Source organism: Porites lutea, chromosome 14 (assembly GCF_958299795.1).
Source record: "Porites lutea chromosome 14, jaPorLute2.1, whole genome shotgun sequence".
NCBI lineage: Eukaryota > Metazoa > Cnidaria > Anthozoa > Scleractinia > Poritidae > Porites > Porites lutea.
Window position 1 is genome coordinate 21,131,415 of NC_133214.1, and position 18,505 is coordinate 21,149,919.

Below are 18,505 nucleotides of genomic sequence, written 5' to 3' on the forward strand. Positions count from 1 at the left end.
GTTATTTTTTCGGGTCGGGGGGGGGGGGGGGGTGAGTCCCGCCTTTTTACCCAGCCATTTTCTTTTTCATTCAGCTGGGAGAATTTTGTCCCCAGGCTCCTCTCATTTTTGTACATCATAATTAGTACAGCAACTGGTTTTTTACCTTCTTTCAGGGTTTTGAAGAACGAACGTTTAAATGAAATTGCATACAATCTCTCTCGCTTTTCCGCTTTTTTTTTTTACAAGGAAGCGGTGGCAAATGAGCGTACCGCCGACCTCAAGTTTTTCAGCTGAATTATAATCATGACTTACCGACGTAAAATATGGTTGTTTTACCTTTTTCATTGTTTTTAAGTGCAAATCGATCCGTTACCAAAGAGTTCATTGGTAAAATCAGCTGTGAATGCGCAAAGAACAATAAATTGTTAATAGTAAAATGACCTTTTACTTGGACGAATTAATGTTGTGAAATGCAGAGGAAATGTACTTTGAGCTAAAATAACTTAAGAAAACGCTGAAATCTTAATTACTTACACGACCAGTTGATGTGAGGTTATAAATTCAATTTTATAGGAAGCTCGTAGTGCACTAGAAATCAGCTTGAATATAAAAAAGGCAGCTTTACTCTGATTGAACGCATTTAAGGATTTATTCTATATATTATTATTATTATTATTATTATTACTTTTGTTATTATTAAAATTGACTGTCTTGTTCACGAAATGTTGCGCATCAAACAATTAAGACATCGCGCTTGAACGTGCAAACGAAATCAATCGGTGACAAAGTCTTTGTCTAGCTCTATTTGACTTATATCAAAAATAGGCATATTTAGAAAACTTTAACTGCACTCGTATTCATTTATTTCCGGTCCCTTGATAATGGGATCATGAGGTCGCCGAGACGTCAGAACATTATCTCGTTAGTTCTTACTTGTTTATGATTCTCTTAATCAGTATTAATAGTTATTAATTTTTAGATTTTTAAAAGGAACAAATTCAGCTCAAGTTTAGATTTTTCAACTGATTTAACAAGGTATATTCACAAGTACTTAGCAAACAACAGAAGCGAAAATTGTTTCTTTGTACCCAAGGAAAAAAAGAGTGAGACTAAAACTGTCTTCAAGTCTGGAATTGATTGAAATTACTTGAGATATTGATAATTGTTGTTTAACTAGTACATACTAGGCTATTCGTGTTTGAAAATCCTGAATATAACACTCACTATGCCATTGAATGAGATTTCAATTTCAAATGATGAAATTTTTTAATGAGAAAATTAGTTAGAAATGGTGTTTTTACAGCCATCGTTCTAATACAACAATCAGTCAACCCTGTTTTCACACCTGGGGTAACTCATAATCAAAGCCAAACATTTTCTCACGACAAATGGAAAATACTGTATCTCCTCGCGCAAATACAAAATTTCTCTCCGAGCGCTGATTATGAATTAATAAGAACTAAACAAAGGGAGGAGTAAAAAAGGCAATCTAGGCCGATTTAGCGCTTCTTTGCAGCTAAAATTTGTTGTTCAATGTAGCTCGAAGGTTCGATGCAAATGATTCGAACGAAGCTTAAGTTGACAAATCGCCCCATGATCCTTGCAAGCCGTGTCCAACAATCTCTGGTTTCTACTGAGAGTCATCCAAACAGTAGTTAGTGTTAGTGATCCAAGCCATAGTAACGCAAGATTCCCTTGCTTTGTTCATTTGGTTATATTGTTATATGTTTCAAGAATTTTCGAAACGGAGTAATCATCATCATCATGAATCCAGTATCCAAACAATACAACCCAATCCCCAGGGCCCTTTCCTATTTGTCTCCAGAGACGAGTAGAAAAGGAACCTGGGAACGAGCGTGATTTTCAATACAGCTTAATAATGGAAATATAGGATGAAAACACTCTGCACTGTTTGAAACGTGTGTATACCGAATATTTTCCATGAACTAATGGCAACTGGAATTATCATTAGGGCTTAGAAACTGTTTGCACACCTGGAATAATTAAAAAGCATATCTCTAATCATTATTGCTTTCTTAACAAAAGATAATGAAGCGTTTCAATTCACTTTTCTCACAAGAGTGTTGGCAGCTAAGCTTGCGGCAACTTCACACGCTCTGGTGTTAAAAGCATTTAGGAGAGAAACATGGTTAACAGAAAACTTGCATTTCTGGCGTTTTTGTTGCACTCCTTTTCAGTTTCCTACTGCAACTGTAAGTGTTTCTTATTAAGAATTTGTCTCGACTTTTTTAACCTGCGTGGCTCAGTCAATTTTAAGAGTAGTATACTATGTTGTTTTTACTCCCGGAGTAGTCAATCGATAAAAATCGACACCGATTTATCAATCGATAAATCAGTAAAAATCGATAAATCTGATTTGATTGCTATCGATTGTATCGACCAGTCGGTAGGAATCGATGACACACTCGTTTCGTTTATCGATTTATCTTGATTTTTACCGATTTCATCGAGTTATATCGGAAGATATATCTGCTCATCTGTTTATTAAAAATTGAAAACTTATTTCATGCAAACAGTAAACTTGTTCCGATAAAGTCGGTGTAGTTCCCGGTGTAGTCAAATACCGGAGTAGCCAATAGATAAAAATCGAAATCGATTGATTTCGGAAACGGTAAAAATCTATCTAGGGAAATCTTTGAATGAATTTCAGACATCAAGCTAGGAAATATTTTACTAAGGTTGTATTTTTCGTGATACTTGCCTGCGAGACCTGAATGTTTATGAATGTAATTATAAAACCGAACCGTTTTTGTTGTTATGTACCAAACGAAGAGTTTTAGAGAGAAACTTGTGTGTGTGATGGTTTCCACATTTCTCATTTTCATGTTTGTTGAGCAGTTGATATTCGTGGATGTGTTTTCTCAGCTGTACTATCTAACTCATGCCAAAAAACAACAATGGCGGACTTCCGTTACAAATCGATAAAATCATGAAAAATCGATAATATGGATTTGACACAGCAATTTAGTTTATCGATTTTCACCGATTTCCGTTATCAATCGATAAAAATCACTTGATTGCTACCGAGTTTTTATCGATACCGATTTTTACCGATTGACTCCGGGTTTTACTCCGTTTTGGTGTCTAGTTAGTGTCTAGCAAGGTCTAGTCAATGACGTCACTTTATTAGTAAAACATATGTGTCTAGTCACTGTCTTCCTGCGTACTAATTAAGTGCCTAGTCAGTGTCTAGTAAGTGTCTAGTCACTGCCTTCCTGCATACGAAATTCGGTATAGGTTTACTAATGAGCGTCTGTCTACTAACCGTTTCATCCTTTCCATCTCGAGGAAATGAAAAACTATTTAAGTCTCAGCGTTTCACGCGCCGTTAGTCAGTAAAGCCCACAACTGCATACAAAGTAACTCTACAGTAAAAACCCCAACGGAGAACTTTGACGTATTATTATAAAAACACACACAAAAAAAAGAATAACTTAACAAGGATCAATTGAGACACGCGACTAATAATTGCTAATAACTGATCTGAAACCGACTACAATTCGTTTTGGGTCTGCCTCGGTGAAACATAAATTCAAAGTTACAGGAGTACCCAACGAACATTTTTCGCAAAATTGATTATACGATGTCGTAAACGCTAGCAAAGTGCTTTTACGTCAACCTATGTTAATATTTAACTTTCCTGGGAAAAAAATACCCGCTCTACACTGCTAGCTAGCAAGACTTTCAGAAAATAAAAATCCCAGCCAGCAATCATGTTTGACGGTTTTTTGCCAGCCAGCAAGGTTAAAAAAACAAAAATTACGCAATCCCAGCCAGAGTGAAACGGAATTTGGTGTTTGCCAGCCAGCGGTAGCAGAAGTAAGTTATGAGCCAGCCAGCAAAGTTTCATTTAACACATTGCCAAGAAAAACGTGTAAGTCAGTAAGCAAGATTTGTTTTACGTCAAATTTACATAACATAAAAGAAAAGCGTGTTTAACCTGTTTCACCCTTTTATCTAGTTGTCGTTTTTTTTTTTGGAGATATAGGGAAAAGATGAGTGTATTTGTTTAGTATATGTTATTCCCTATCCCTAAGTATTACATAACAATAACATAACTAAAGACATTCAGCGGTACTTACAGTCTTGGAATGTGGATTTGAGGAGTAGTCTTGAGTTTTTGCCAGGTAAACGATAAAAAGGAAGATCCCGAACTTTGTCCATAACACAATAAAACGTAAAAAAAGTGATCACCGCAAAGCCTTAAGACCAATGTATTTTTTTCCAACGATAATCGACTGAGGCGAAAAAAAGTTTAAGAATAAACAGCATAACGAGTAAGCTCGATCTACGTGGGGTCTCCTCTGCAAAATCACCCCAAATTCAGTGTAGACACATGCTTATTGCCAGCATTGTATGCCGTGCCTACTGTTACTCCGCAAAAAGTTTACACCAGAACTGATAGAAAGTTTCGAGTAAACAGGCTTTCCGTCGGAAAATTCTAACCGCTACGGCTGAAAACCACGAACCCAAAAAGTAAGGTAACGTTTGCGGTCTTTAACTCGAGTTTCAACGTGGGGAGGATGGTTTCCTCTTTCTTCATTTACGAAAACGCCTGACAGCAGACAAGGACCTTTCTGTTGTGGTATAAAAAAACAATACTGTCCATGTTTTCAAATATGCTATGGCAACAGTTTACTTTTTAAAGCCAGACTGATAACGTGTTCTTGTAGTAACTTTCTCCGCACTACTACTAGAAGAGCTTGTCATCCTGAGTTTGATCTTACACACTCATTTTTTCTCTAGCCAAAAAGCCATAATGGTATGTCGTCAAACAATCACCACAAAGGTTTCGCAGTAAAAGCCAGTAGTCGTAGGTAGTCAGTCAGGCAATCACCGTAAAAGTTTCACACCAGAACTGGTGCAAAGTTTCGCAGCAAAAGCCAGTAGTCGTAGGTAGTTAGTCAGGCAATCACCGTAAAAGTTTCACACCAGAACTGGTGCAAAGTTTCGCAGCAAAAGCCAGTAGTCGTAGGTAGTCAGTCAGGCAATCTCCGTAAAAGTTTCACACCAGAACTGGTGCAAAGTTTCGCAGCAAAAGCCAGTAGTCGTAGGTAGTCAGTCAGGCAATCACCGTAAAAGTTTCACACCAGAACTGGTGCAAAGTTTCGCAGCAAAAGCCAGTAGTCGTAAGTAGTCAGTCAGGCAATCACCGTAAAAGTTTCACACCAGAACTGGTGCAAAGTTTCGCAGCAAAAGCCAGTAGTCGTAAGTAGTCAGTCAGGCAATCACCGTAAAAGTTTCACACCAGAACTGGTGCAAAGTTTTCGCAGCAAAAGCCAGTAGTCGTAGGTAGTCAGTCAGGCAATCACCGTAAAAGTTTCACACCAGAACTGGTGCAAAGTTTCGCAGCAAAAGCCAGTAGTCGTAGGTAGTCAGTCAGGCAATCACCGTAAAAGTTTCACACCAGAACTGGTGCAAAATTTCGCAGCAAAAGCCAGTAGTCGTACGTGGTCAGTCAGGCAATCACCGTAAAAGTTTCACACCAGAACTGGTGCAAAATTTCGCAGCAAAAGCCAATAGTCGTACGTGGTCAGTCAGGCAATCACCGTAAAAGTTTCACACCAGAACTGGTGCAAAGTTTCGCAGCAAAAGCCAGTAGTCGTACGTGGTCAGTCAGGCAATCACAGTAAAAGTTTCACACCAGAACTGGTGCAAAGTTTCGCAGCAAAAGCCAGTAGTCGTAAGTAGTCAGTCAGGCAATCACCGTAAAAGTTTCACACCAGAACTGGTGCAAAGTTTCGCAGCAAAAGCCAGTAGTCGTAGGTAGTCAGTCAGGCAATCACCGTAAAAGTTTCACACCAGAACTGGTGCAAAGTTTCGCAGCAAAAGCCAGTAGTCGTACGTGGTCAGTCAGGCAATCACCGTAAAAGTTTCACACCAGAACTGGTGCAAAGTTTCGCAGCAAAAGCCAATAGTTGTATGTAAGTCAAGAATGTTTCGTTTTGCAGTCAGACAATCACCTATAAAGGCATGTAACCTTATGTCGTGCATGCGATGGTCGTGTGATGTCTTTAAGTTATAGAATCGAAGCGCAGTTGAAACAAATGTAAGTAAGATCACACCAAGGCAGGCAAGCTTTTTTTGCTTTGGGTATAGAGACACGCACCAAAGTAAAATACATGCCACGATATCTTTATCAGTTTGCTTGAAGCGACCGTCATAGTAAATTTGCGAACAACAACAGTACTTGAGTTTTAATACAGCTACAGAAAAATTCTTGTAGTTTTTGGCAATAAGATAAGCTTAGGTGAAACCTTCTTCGGTACGTTTAAAAATCGAGTTGAAGACGGCAAACGTGACGTAACTGCGTCCTACTGCGTATCTCGCGCTTCGCGCTCGCGCATCTTAACAACCCTAAGCACCTTAATGACGCCTTTTTGCGCAAGCTACGGTTGAGTTGTAAGGGCGATTATTTTGTAGAAAGCAATAACTTCATGATAACCAGAAGAAAATAAAAATTCCAAAGAAAAATATCCTGTTCTTCACGACAAATGGTTACAAAAAGAACAACATAGTTGTCTATTAATTTGTTTATTCAATAGTCCAGTTTAAACCCTGCTTGCGGCAATTTTAGGAAAATGTGTAAAATACTGTTCACATTTGTAATTTTCTTTCATTTTTTGGCAAGAAAATTGTGATCCATTTTTCATTCTTTTTTCTACATTGGCCAAAGAGCCTCTCAAACGTATCCATGGCCGGTAACGCCCGCTGTCAAATTTGAGGTCCTACAGCCGGGAAACATCACCAAAAAAGTGTAATCTGAGTCACTGTGTTCGAAGATATGAATAAATTTACTAACAGAGCTCTTACAATTTATACGATAAAAAGCTTTAAGAGCAAGAAATGCCTCAGCGTCAAAACAGATACTAGTACGAAAGTCAAAGAATGATAGCCGTTCGGGATTTACCCCGCTATACTACAATTTACTACACAGACGTTAGCATTGAAATGCAACGGCACACTTGGATGTTGTTTTTTTTAAAAAAACAACAGTTACTAGACGGACGCGAAATACGTCAATATACGGGTAGTACAAACGTAAAATCTTCCTACCTTTTCCGATCCTAACAGATACCTGTGCAGTTGCTAAACGCCTTCCAAATGACCATAGATCGAGGAGGTTTCCAGGCCCGGTGAGCACATAACAAAAGAGAAATAGGTTCCAACGGACATATTCCAGAGCGCGCAAACCTGGACAACATTGCAAACGAGCATACCGAATGAAATCAGTTCTGAGTTCACTCCGCTAAGAGACCAGAGTGTATTATTTATTGGAGAGAGTTTTTGTATTCAATCGTCTCAATATTTGATGGCATTTATGTGCATTAGCGAATGTTTTTAATTCGATACACATGCACGGCAACCTGACAAAGAAACACAACCATTTTGCTTACCTTTGGCCGCCTTAACATCAGGTTTAAAGTAGAACGTAGGAAAGTAGCTGATATGTAGACAGGCATATTAAAACATGAACACACAAAAGTGTTTTCTATAAAGGATCGACAGCGAAACGACTAAAAACAAAGCGGTGAGCGGTGCTTGACTCAACTGTGTCATTTTCTCACTACGTGTATCTTTTACAAGGTGTTCACAGCAGGACGTTTTGCTTACACACCCAAACAAATTTCCGTTTCCACAGGCAAAAGGTGTCATTTCCACAGCTCGCGTGGGGTGATTTTCACGCGCAATTACTTGCTTCGCTCGTGCTAATATCCATGTAAAAAATTACATGCGATTGCCAGGAGAAAAAATATACCTTTTTACCCAGCCAGAACCGGCATAAATTTTTCATATTTTCAGCTAGCGAGGCGCTAATTCAGATTTGCCAGCCAGCTAATTAGCCAATGTTTTTTTTTTCCAGCTAGCTCAAATTCTGCCTGTCGAGCGGGTATTTTGTCGAGCGGCTTCGTCGGGTACTCCTGAAGTTACAGATTTCAGGGAAAAGTAATAAAGGTTTTTACGGTGAGAAGCCGATCTGAAACGCACTTCCGAATAACAAACATACCCCGCGACCTATCAAGCCGTCAGTGGTCTAAATGGCTTCAATGTTCTGCCTCTTTAACTACCTCCCTGAGGCCATTGTTTTTTCAACCTCCTTAGAAACGTTTAAATATTGGTTATCAGCTTTTCTTAAAGAATAGTTATTATAGTTTATATAGTTTTCTGTATTCAACTTTTATATCCATATTTTATATATTGACATATCTGTATTTCATTCATTTACTTATTTTATTTATTTATTTATTTATTTTTTATGTTTACGGTTGGTGTGATATCTTGACGATTTTAACGACTAAATACATGTAAATGTAAATGTAAATGTTCACTGTAAAATCTCTAAAATAGTTTTGCTGTCGAAATTTATTGACAAAAGCATTTCTTGATCGCTAAAACGGCCGCAAAAACGGTCAAAACAACGCCGACCAATGCTCCTTGACGTCAACTGGTCCAAGCGGTCTTCGTTTTAGTCCAGGGGGTCTTAGGTCTTCGTTTTTGGGTCTTCTTTTTAGAAACACTCGTGGTTACTCGTTCTTTGGAAGTGTTGCTTGGAAACTGAAAAATTCCTCTAGACAAGACGTCAGCCGAGTGAATGACGTTAATTGGAGCGTAGTCGCGACATCGTTGCTAGGCAACTCCAGATACCAAACCTATAGAAATAAGCAAATTTTGCCTCCAAAAAGCTATCGAACACACAAAAAACAAACAACATAGAGGCATGGGCGCGTCGGTCAGCTAGGCTCATTATGATACATTTTATTAGCTCACATAAATTATCGTCGTAACAGTAAGATAAATACGTCACAGCCGGACACGTTAACCCCGAAAAACCAATCATTGGAAAATTAGGGACCGTGTAACCCCAACCAATGCTGTGGCGTGGCCGCTTTGGGGTTATAGGGCCAATCTAATTAGACTAGAACCGTTGTAACATGTATAGAAAACCGAAGGCCAACGACAATGACAACAACTCAGAAGCATACGTCATGTTACAACTGCGAAACTAACTAAGCATAATATAACGATACCTTGATACCGCGGGCGCAACACCCGACCCCAGTTCTCCGAACCGTGCAGGCAACATTTTTCTTTAATAATAATAATAATAATAATAATAATGATAATAATAATAGTAATAATAATAATAATAATAATAATAATAACAAAGATGTTTAATGACACATTCTCGCATTAAAAATGAATTACAATGTGTTTACAAGGTTCGGAAAATTACTGACAAAAACCTAATTGGGTCTGGGTTTACAAAATAATTAAAAATAGTAAAACCTACAAGAGTTACATAAATTGCAATCATAGCTACTAAAAAAAAATCATACTAAGAATTTAAATTTTTAAAATTTAAACATTTAACAGTTAATTTTTGAAGGATGTTGCGTTTGCCATTAGGACAGTACTAGGGAAAAAGCTTGGCCTAAAACGCTCGGTTTTACATTTAAAAGACGTCTAAGAGTTAGGGTTTCTAAGGGAGTGGTCATGGGCAATAGACCCTACCTTACCTTTATGTCAATCCTGATTAACACAAATTACATTATCACTCTTCTCTTGGCGATTTCGTGGGAGCCACGCGGGATGCAAATTCGTAAACCCTTTTCATTTTATTTCTAGCTATTTCATGTCCTGCGCTTTCCGTCTCTAACGCCGATCCTCCGACTGGTATTTGCTCCAGTGCTGATTTAAGCTACCAGACCTACTGTTCCTTCAAATGCCTTGCTGGGTACCAGCTGAAAGGCTCTGAGGTGCGTGTCTGTCAACACGACAAGACATGGTCTGGAACTCCATCGACCTGTGAAGGTAATCGACGTATATAAATCATATCTAATATAAATCAAGAATTGTCATAAATGTTTAAACCGTTGCTATGAGCACCACCAGGGCATTATCGTCGATCTGTTCACGTCCTGACAGCCGAATCTTTATTCTTTCAAGCAAATTATTTTATTTGTTTTCATTTTTAGAAATTCGCTGCCCTAAACTTCCGTCCGTCAAGTACGCAACAGTGGTTCCAAGTATTTGTGGCGACCAGTCAATGAGATTTTACTCATCCTGCACATTTTTATGTCCAGATGGCTTTACTACGGAAGTTACTGCACCCCACATAGCTTCGAGAGTTTTAACGTGTCAGCTCAATGGCGAATGGGACGCTCAAGTTCCTCAATGCCATGGCAAGCGTTTTCCGCTTTTTGTTTGAGGTTTTTGCTAAAATTAGAGGGATTTTCGTATGACCTTGAAATGAAAACGAGAGAACAAAACAGAAACGACAAACGATCGAAAGTAGAGCGATTTGGTTGGTTTATCGAACGGATAAAAACGCGCTTGGCCTTTTGTTGGTTAAGCGAACGCTCGGGTAAAAAAACCTCATGCCCGAGAACTTCTAGAAATCAACAGATACTTCGCTTTAACGTCATACTGCAACCCGATTGGCTAATCTACCAATGCCTCCTCCATATTAGGATTTTCTTTGGCGGGAAAAAGAAGAAGCCATATTTTGATTTTTTCATCCATTGGCTGATAAACTAAAAACAGATAACGAACAATTTCCGAAACCATTTTTCAAGGTTATACGAAAATCGCTCTATCCAGAGAAAAGCATACATTCACTGGATACCAAAATTGGATAGTACTATTCAAATCAGTTATCCGCGCTTGAAATTTAAAAGCAAAAATTTCGTCTTTTTTTGGTTTCTTATATAATCAATTTTTTCGCTTGTTCAGTAAGAAGTGCTAGAAATAGTGGAAGGCCAACCTGTTTTACAAATAGGTCCCCCTTGTAAATATGAAAAAAAAAGGGCTTGATATCAATGGATTTAAAACTTCCAGCCGGTGCTTCAAACTAAAAATAAACATGGACTATTAAAACTTTATAAAATAAGAAATTTCATGCAATACACGCTGACACCAGTTTGATTCAAACAAGGAAAGGTAAACAAACATAACTTCACTTCAAAGAATACAGGGCAATGAGATGCACCACTAATTAATTAATTTCAATAAAAGACTTCATTTGTTTATGAAATCAGGATCATGATTATTTTAGTTCATGTGACTGTCCACTAACTTTGAGCAAGTATAGACTGTGAGGCAGTTTATCTTTTTCTTCAGATTTAGGGAGGGTAGTGCACGCGCGTGGGAGTGTTAAGCGGCAAAGTAGCGAGACGCTAGAAACTAAAGAAGGAAGCCCGAGAAGTCAGTCACGCGCTTGTTTATTTTCGTATCTCGCGCGTTTTCCTCAAATGACTGAGAAAAACAGGTCAAAGTAGGTAATGATTGTAGTCTACTCTGAGCAATGCTGTTAATTGTTTTTAGAATCTAGGCTGTCAACTTACACTGGTCAAGTAGAGAATTTAGGACTCAGTATCCATTTTAGCCACATACTTTGTCCTTTGTTTGCAGAAACGCATTTTTTTGCAACTAAATATATTTACGAATTAAATTTGTCTAATTTATAGATTATCAGCCCCCAACGATAACGTGTCCTGACATAACAGGTCATACAACCAAAGGAAAAGCGACAGGAAAGGTATCATGGAATATCCAGGTGACAGACAATTCTGCAAATGTGGATCCCAATGCGAAGATAAATGTAGCCTCATCTCAAGAATTTCCTATTGGTGAAAATGACGTTCAGGTTGCTGCTAGTGACAACAATGGAAATACAGCAATATGCAGATTTACCGTTTACATTGAAGGTTAATAGATAAAAAGTGAAAAACTTCAGGCCTCTTCCACTCGTATCAGGATATTTTTTGAAAATGGAGATTTTTTTTCTACAATTTCGAAAGAGCTTCTCTTATAGGGCATGCTTTGTATGACTTATGACATCATTGTGTTTTCGTCCGTACACACGAAAACGATAAGCCGACGTTTTCAAAAAACTCTACTCTTCCGGTGCCTGAAAGAGCCCTTTGGTCGGTAGGCCAAAACCGAGAAAAAAAAATACTGATAATAAAAAATATCCGGATACGTGGGCCTTAGACTCTTCGGCTAGTGATTTCAAGCTTCTCTCGTGTTCTCCCAAACATGAATATATTATTCAGGGTAGGACCTTACTAAGTTAAATTGCTAAACTAAAAGCCATACAATATTCATTAGTCAACTGAGGGACGACCAGTCATTATTTATCGCCGGTGGGCGGGTGGGGGAGGATTTTTGTTGCGACAACTGAGCCGCTTACGTGATCCGCCCTCAAAGAATACAGTGTGTCTTGATCCCCCCACCTTGGCGGTGGAAGATTTCATTATCCTCCACCTCTTCTAAAATTAAAGCCAGTGTTACTATGTATGTATACTGGTAGCATGCATGCAAGTGACGTATATATTAATACTTACAACTCATGAACCTTGAACAACAACTTCACATATTTGGTCATCCGATATGAACTGAATTGTCTGTGAAGGGTTACTCTTGTCATCCAAATCGTTGAAAACGTATATAGTCATTGTCGCTCTCGTCCTCGTCACTGTCGAATCTTCATCCTCCGATTCCCGTCACCTTCATCATTGGCTGACTACACGATTCCGTCTGTGTTCACAGACTCTTTGATGTGCCGGTATTAATGACATCGAATAGCTTGTACTTTGGTCAATCCATGTTCTTTCAGGTAGAAGTCAAGTTCTTTAACCCTTAACTTTTCGACCTTGCCCCTCTCAATGAGGGTGTCCCATTTGAAGTCCTTGTCTGTCCTCTCCGGCCTCTTGCCTTACTCAGCTTCTCTTGTTCTAACGCCTTTTCTGATATCCCGGAATATCTTGCAGAAGATTTGAAGATTAATTTATGTAACTATAGACTCGTCAAAAGGCGAGTCCACTGGGCTTTAATAAAACCTGGACGGTCCTAGACTATACAGAAATATACTGGATTGTATTGCATGAAAACAAACTGAGACAGACTGTGAACAGCTATATAATCAGAGGCGGCGGACAGTTTTGAAACATGGGAGGCTCATCTTCCACTCAGCCATACGCATACCCCAACTCAAATTTTCCAGCAAAATACCCTTTGCCCTGTTCGTAAACCTCTTTGTAATCTTGACAGTGTCTAGTATGTCCGTGATCGATTTGTGACAGTGCATCAGTCGGCAGTTGTGTAGGCGGTCCTGCTTCATGGTGCTTCTCAGGTAGTTCTTGAGATCTCTCGAGTCGTCTGAGGGCAGAAAATGTACGCTCTGAAGTCGCCGATTTCACAGGTACTGTCAAATACAGCCTTAAAAGTTTTTTGGGGCACTAAAACGTGGAGGGCTCTGCCCCACAAATTTTTGTTTAGAGGGGGGGCTACGCATTCCACTGCCCCCCCTGACAGTTAATGGTCATAAACTCTGTTTTGGGTGCACTGATAACAAGACCAAGGTCTGAAGCGGCATCAGCAGTTCTGGTGAACTGGGACTGGGCCCGTGATATTGATATTGTGATATTCTAGGAGGGCGATGTTATTAGCGAAGTCCAGGTCATTCACCATTTTAGCCGGATACCTTCTCTGCTGACGAGAACAGGTTACCACTCCGGAATCAGGTCCAGATGGCTTACCCAAAAGGTAGTGAACAAGAATGATAAAGAATGATAAAGAGGAAGGGTACCAAAAAATCGCCCTGAAGGACTTCTTTTGTAACATCAAAGGCATCGGAGATGCTTCCATCTACCATTACAGCACTACTGGATTTGCTATGAAGAACTTGTATGACATTGAGTATAGTTTTGGGGATGCCGTAGTTTCGAAGTGCTACGACTAACATAGCTGCTCTGTTGATGGAATTAAAGGCTTTCTTGAAATCCACGAAGGTAACATAACAGTAAGTGGGATTTGGTATTCTTTGAACGCTCCCATAATTTTTCTCAGCACGTGGATTTGCTAAGCACAGCTTCGAACTGGTCTAAAGCCAGCTTGATGTTTCCTCAGAATAGGATCTACATGTTGTCGAATTCTAGTGATCAGAACAAGATATTATTGTACACCTTTGCAGCACTGGACACGAGGAAATGCCTCTATAGTTTGTCATTAGTAGGAGGTCACCTTCCTTAGGTAGCAAACTAATAAAATTGTGGTGATAATAATGAGGTATAAACTTCAGAGCAAAATACATGAATGGCATCAAGCATATGATCACTGCCGCCTTGAAGAGCCTCAGTAGTAAAGGCACAATCCAAAGCTGTTGCTTATTGTTGTTTCTTTTCATGGCTGCAATTGCTTCAGCAGTCTCCTGTCTAGTTGGAATCAATTTTTATCGGAAGGTCTTCTGCTGCTAAAGGGGGTAGCTCTGAGGGTGTGATCCCATTGCATTCTCGAAGCTTCGCCGCTTATTTGCCATCTCGCCCATGAGGCTATGAGAGGAACTTGTGAGCGAAATTCTGTAAAGTTCTTAGATTCGTCGGACGAATCGTCTTCATCCTAATCCGAAATTTAGACCTCCAAAAAAGCATGTGCTGCATTAAACTGAAGGAAATCAATCTTTAAACAGACTCTGCGAAGATGAACAAACATGCTCTATGGATCACGCAACGCTCTCTGGGTTACTGGGTTAATAATTGATATTGTTCATTTTTTTTAAGGAAAAATCTACTTATTTTATAAACTGGGCGTGCCTTGAGGCAGCCCAGTTAATAGCATACTTCTCATCAACATTGCATTTTGAATAGAAGCTCTTGATGGTATCTCCATCGTCCACCATTGAGCGTCAACTGATTCTATTGTACTGATCGTTAATGCGTGGAATAACTTGCCTAAACTGTTATACACGCAGGATTGCTGACTTTATTTCGCAACAGATTAAGGATTTATATGAATATTGATTAATACGTTTGTAAATAGTTTCAATTATGATATGCAAATGATATTTTTTACTGTTAGTAGTTTTTATGCACCTAAAAAGGGTTGGCAGGGAGAATAAAGAGAGACTGCTCGTAGTCTACTGTTTGCCTAAAGTACCTACTATTTACTAAGTGCGTGATCTTGTGAGTAGCGAGCCGGTGTTTTGAACAAAAACGAAGCAATTGGCAACTTCTTTATAATAAAAAGGTTTGTAATGTTTAACAGAACGAGGAAGAAGTAGTTAAACACTGTTATACACTGTTCCATAAAATGCTATAGCAGCCTTACTAAACAGAATGAAAATTCCCATCGGTCCACGCGCACTTCCTTTTTTTCCTTTCCCCAACCCCCTCGCGCATTTTTCTTTTATTTTTCTCTTCTTTCCAACCTTCCTACAACACAAAAAGGCCTCTGTGGGGAAGAGAATAGTATGCGCATACCCTTTGTCTCCTACGATAAAATCTTGACCTTTTCTTTTTACAATGTCATTTTACTTTAGATATTGAACCACCTATCGTCAAGCAGTGTCCAGGAGATATTGTCCGAGAAGAGGAATACAGCGAAGTGAGAGTACAGTGGACGAGACCAGTTTTCTCCGACAATTCGGGAAGTGTCTTTTTCTCTGCAAACAGACAAAGCGGAGATTTATTTGAAGTTCCCGGCACCTATCAAATTGTGTATACCGCAAACGACCCGTCATATAATCAGAACAGAAATTGTTCATTCACGATAACGCTGAAAAGTAAGTTTTACTCGTACGTTACTAAATTTTCAGCACTGTTTCACGAACTGCAAATAATCATATACAAACTTTCAGTTGCCAGTCAGTTTCACTTTTCTATCTGAGTAGTTTTAGTGCAATAAGTTTCATGGCATTGAGACTATTTTGAAAAACAGTAATAGCACATTTGATATTTTTAACACAAGACATGTTATCAAAAAGGCAGTTCTTCTGCTAAGACCAGTTAAATCAATATGGCGATAATAATGAAAGTGTAAAAAATAGGTGAAAAGAGCCTAAATATAAATACATTTATTAAACAATGTAAAGATATGAACAAGAAAACTAAGGAACAATGCGTATCTTAAACAAAGGCTGGAATTGAAGTGCTGTAATTGTTAAGTCGGCCTACCTTTGTCGTTTCCAACGAGGGGCGGAAGCAAGAGGAGTGTCTACGGCCTAGAAAAACCATGAATGTATAACGCAAATGGAGGGAATGAATAAAATTGGCTTTAACTAGGTGGACAAGCTGGACGCCCTTCAACAAAAATACTTTGATCTGACCCTGAAGAGACGATTTTCTTTTGTTTCACATTTTGATTCCGTTGGAAAATGGTAGTGGTCGGTAAATTGTTTCATCTACATTAGTCGGGCAGAACTAAGTTAACATTGTTGTTTTTCTCTATACCCAAACTTTCAATGTTTTAAACCTTTAAGCTAAACAATGAAGGGAAACAAGTTTTGTTGTGTTTTTCTTGCAGAAAAACTGTGTCCTTTATACCCGCCTCCTAAAAACGGAGCCCTAGCGTGCGTTCGTAAAGGTGGTGATGATACTTGTGCGGTCATGTGTCAGACTGGAACTGACTTTGAGTTTAACGTCCCATTACTGTACTTCTGTTCATCTGGACAGTGGCATTTTTATTCGGTCTCCAACGTGCCTTATGATTCGACTTTACCCTGGCCAAACTGTACTGGTAAGAGCTCTTAATAATTCTTTTTTCCAGTCCTCTTGAGTAGCCTGTCCTAGCCAGACTCTCGGTCAGTGAAGACGAGCGAAAAGAGCGACTGGCAGTAAAAAAGCGAGCGAGCAAAAATATCCTCCTCTCTCCTAAGCCCCCACGGGATTTTGCGCAATTTTTTCGATCCGCTTTCCCCACTATCTTGGAACCTGGAACAGGCCACCGCTTGAGAGCTTAGTTTTTTAGAATTACCACCTTATGCAGTACCAATATATGCACTGAAGCACTAGTAAGTACCAATTAATTGGGGTGTCCCATTTTGGTCTTATACACAGGTCTACTTATCGTATTGAAAAACAGATCAAGATATGTCCGATCTGTTAAGTCATACTACAAATCAAGACTCTTGAAGTTTCAATAGCAACAAACCTATAGGAGATTTACAATCTTGGGAAATTTGTACTTTACACTTTTGCTCGAACACACGATGTGATATCGAAACGTAACTTTTAAAACATGACAAATAACATGATGACTAACATGGCTGACAAATTTCAGGCCCACAATTTCTGTTTATACCGTGTCTAGATGACTCAATTTTTTTAATTCCTTTTTTTTTTATCTAATATGGTTCATCTTTATCGATGCGTTCATCATTTTGGCAGTTCATTCATTTCTTTGTTTGGGTTTGTGCCACTAATATCAGTATTTTAAAGTAAGCTAAAAGTTTTTTTCTGTTTAAGACAATAACAGATGGCTATAAGGTCTTTTTAAGTTACAGTTATATAAGATCCGGAATAACCATGTGAGAAAGCCAGATGCCATTGTTTTAAAGTTCTTTTGAAATGGGACTTTTCCATTTTCTTTTTCTTTTTTTAATGCAGCTGGGGTGAATCCATCGTCATCGATAAAGTCGTGGAGCCAGCAATATCACTACTTTGATGGAGATGCGCATGATCTTAACATTCAAGCCTCCATCAAAGACAAATTCTACCAGTTGTTGACGTCGCCCTATGTTCCTCCTTTCTTTTGCCTGTTTGACCCCGCATGCTTGCAGAATATCTTCGTTTCTGCTGGGATTAAAGGTAAATCTCAAATCCTGTCAGCGTTACAACTATCAAGACCCCTGATTATGTGGAAACCAAACTAAACCATTGATATAATTGTGATCGCCCCATCCTCCTGGATTGTACCACATCGCACCATAGGCCTCCTAACAAAGCACAGCTCACACAGCAAACAGAAGCTCGCATTACTGTGGAATTACGAACTTGTTAGTTTAGACGCACCGTCTAAGCGGCAAAATGAAGCTTTATAATTATTTCCTTATCTTGCTTTGTAAAAAGTAAACTGAGGTGAAGGAGTTATATTTTTACTAAACTTTGTATGTATTTGTTTTCTCTTAATGACAGGTTGATTCCAGTGGTTTTGAAGCAAACTGAAGCGAGTATAAAGGTCGCTAAAGACGCACTTTATTTACGTCCTTATTTTAATCAAAAGCATTGCTGCAAGTCTGCATGTATTAGCGTTGGCATAATCAATAAACCGTGAACACTGAAATGTTATCAGCTGTGATAAATCATTGCCTGCCTGCGAGTATGTTTAGGGTGGAGAGAGAGCGGAAGCCGCTTAGACGCCCTGTCACAGTGATGCCCATATTACTGGTGATTTGGGCACAGGCATACCCACACAGGGATACCCAAATCACTTTGACTGCGGATTAAAAAATAGCTGAAATCAATTGTGCACAATTGCAATGAATCGCTAAAGTTGATTTAATCATGAAACATATAAAATAATCCTTTGAATATCACTTTGATCGCTGAAGAAAAAATGTTAAACATCTACTTTGTTTAAAAACCGCTAACAATAATTTGCAAGGGAGTCTAGTTAATAAAGATGACAAAGATCTGTCAACAGGCCATAACAAATCAATCAATTTTCCCCTCAATCTCAAATAACTTAGAAGATAGGAGAGCGTAAACTCATTTTGGAACCCAAC

At 38.9% G+C, this 18,505-nt stretch overlaps 1 protein-coding gene across 1 annotated transcript; it reads left to right on the plus strand.

Annotated features, from left to right (window-relative positions):
- The first annotated feature begins 2,062 nt into the window (after window positions 1-2,062).
- LOC140925214 (sushi, von Willebrand factor type A, EGF and pentraxin domain-containing protein 1-like) lies at window positions 2,063-18,068 on the plus strand. The gene is made up of 8 exons (XM_073375200.1): window positions 2,063-2,195; window positions 9,631-9,816; window positions 9,981-10,187; window positions 11,472-11,711; window positions 15,323-15,565; window positions 16,306-16,518; window positions 17,388-17,588; window positions 17,916-18,068. Exons 1-8 carry the CDS (start codon window positions 2,129-2,131, stop codon window positions 17,918-17,920), a joined length of 1,362 nt encoding a protein of 453 aa, XP_073231301.1. The 5' UTR covers window positions 2,063-2,128; the 3' UTR covers window positions 17,921-18,068.
- The last annotated feature ends 437 nt before the right edge of the window (window positions 18,069-18,505 follow it).

Coding starts and splice junctions, on each gene's coding strand:
- LOC140925214 (XM_073375200.1), top strand. CDS start 2,129: ATGGTTAACAGAAAACTTGCATTTCTGGCGTTTTTGTTGCACTCCTTT. Junction 2,196..9,630: donor TTCAGTTTCCTACTGCAACT/GTAAGTGTTTCT, acceptor TTTTATTTCTAG/CTATTTCATGTCCTGCGCTT. Junction 15,566..16,305: donor ATTCACGATAACGCTGAAAA/GTAAGTTTTACT, acceptor TTTTTCTTGCAG/AAAAACTGTGTCCTTTATAC.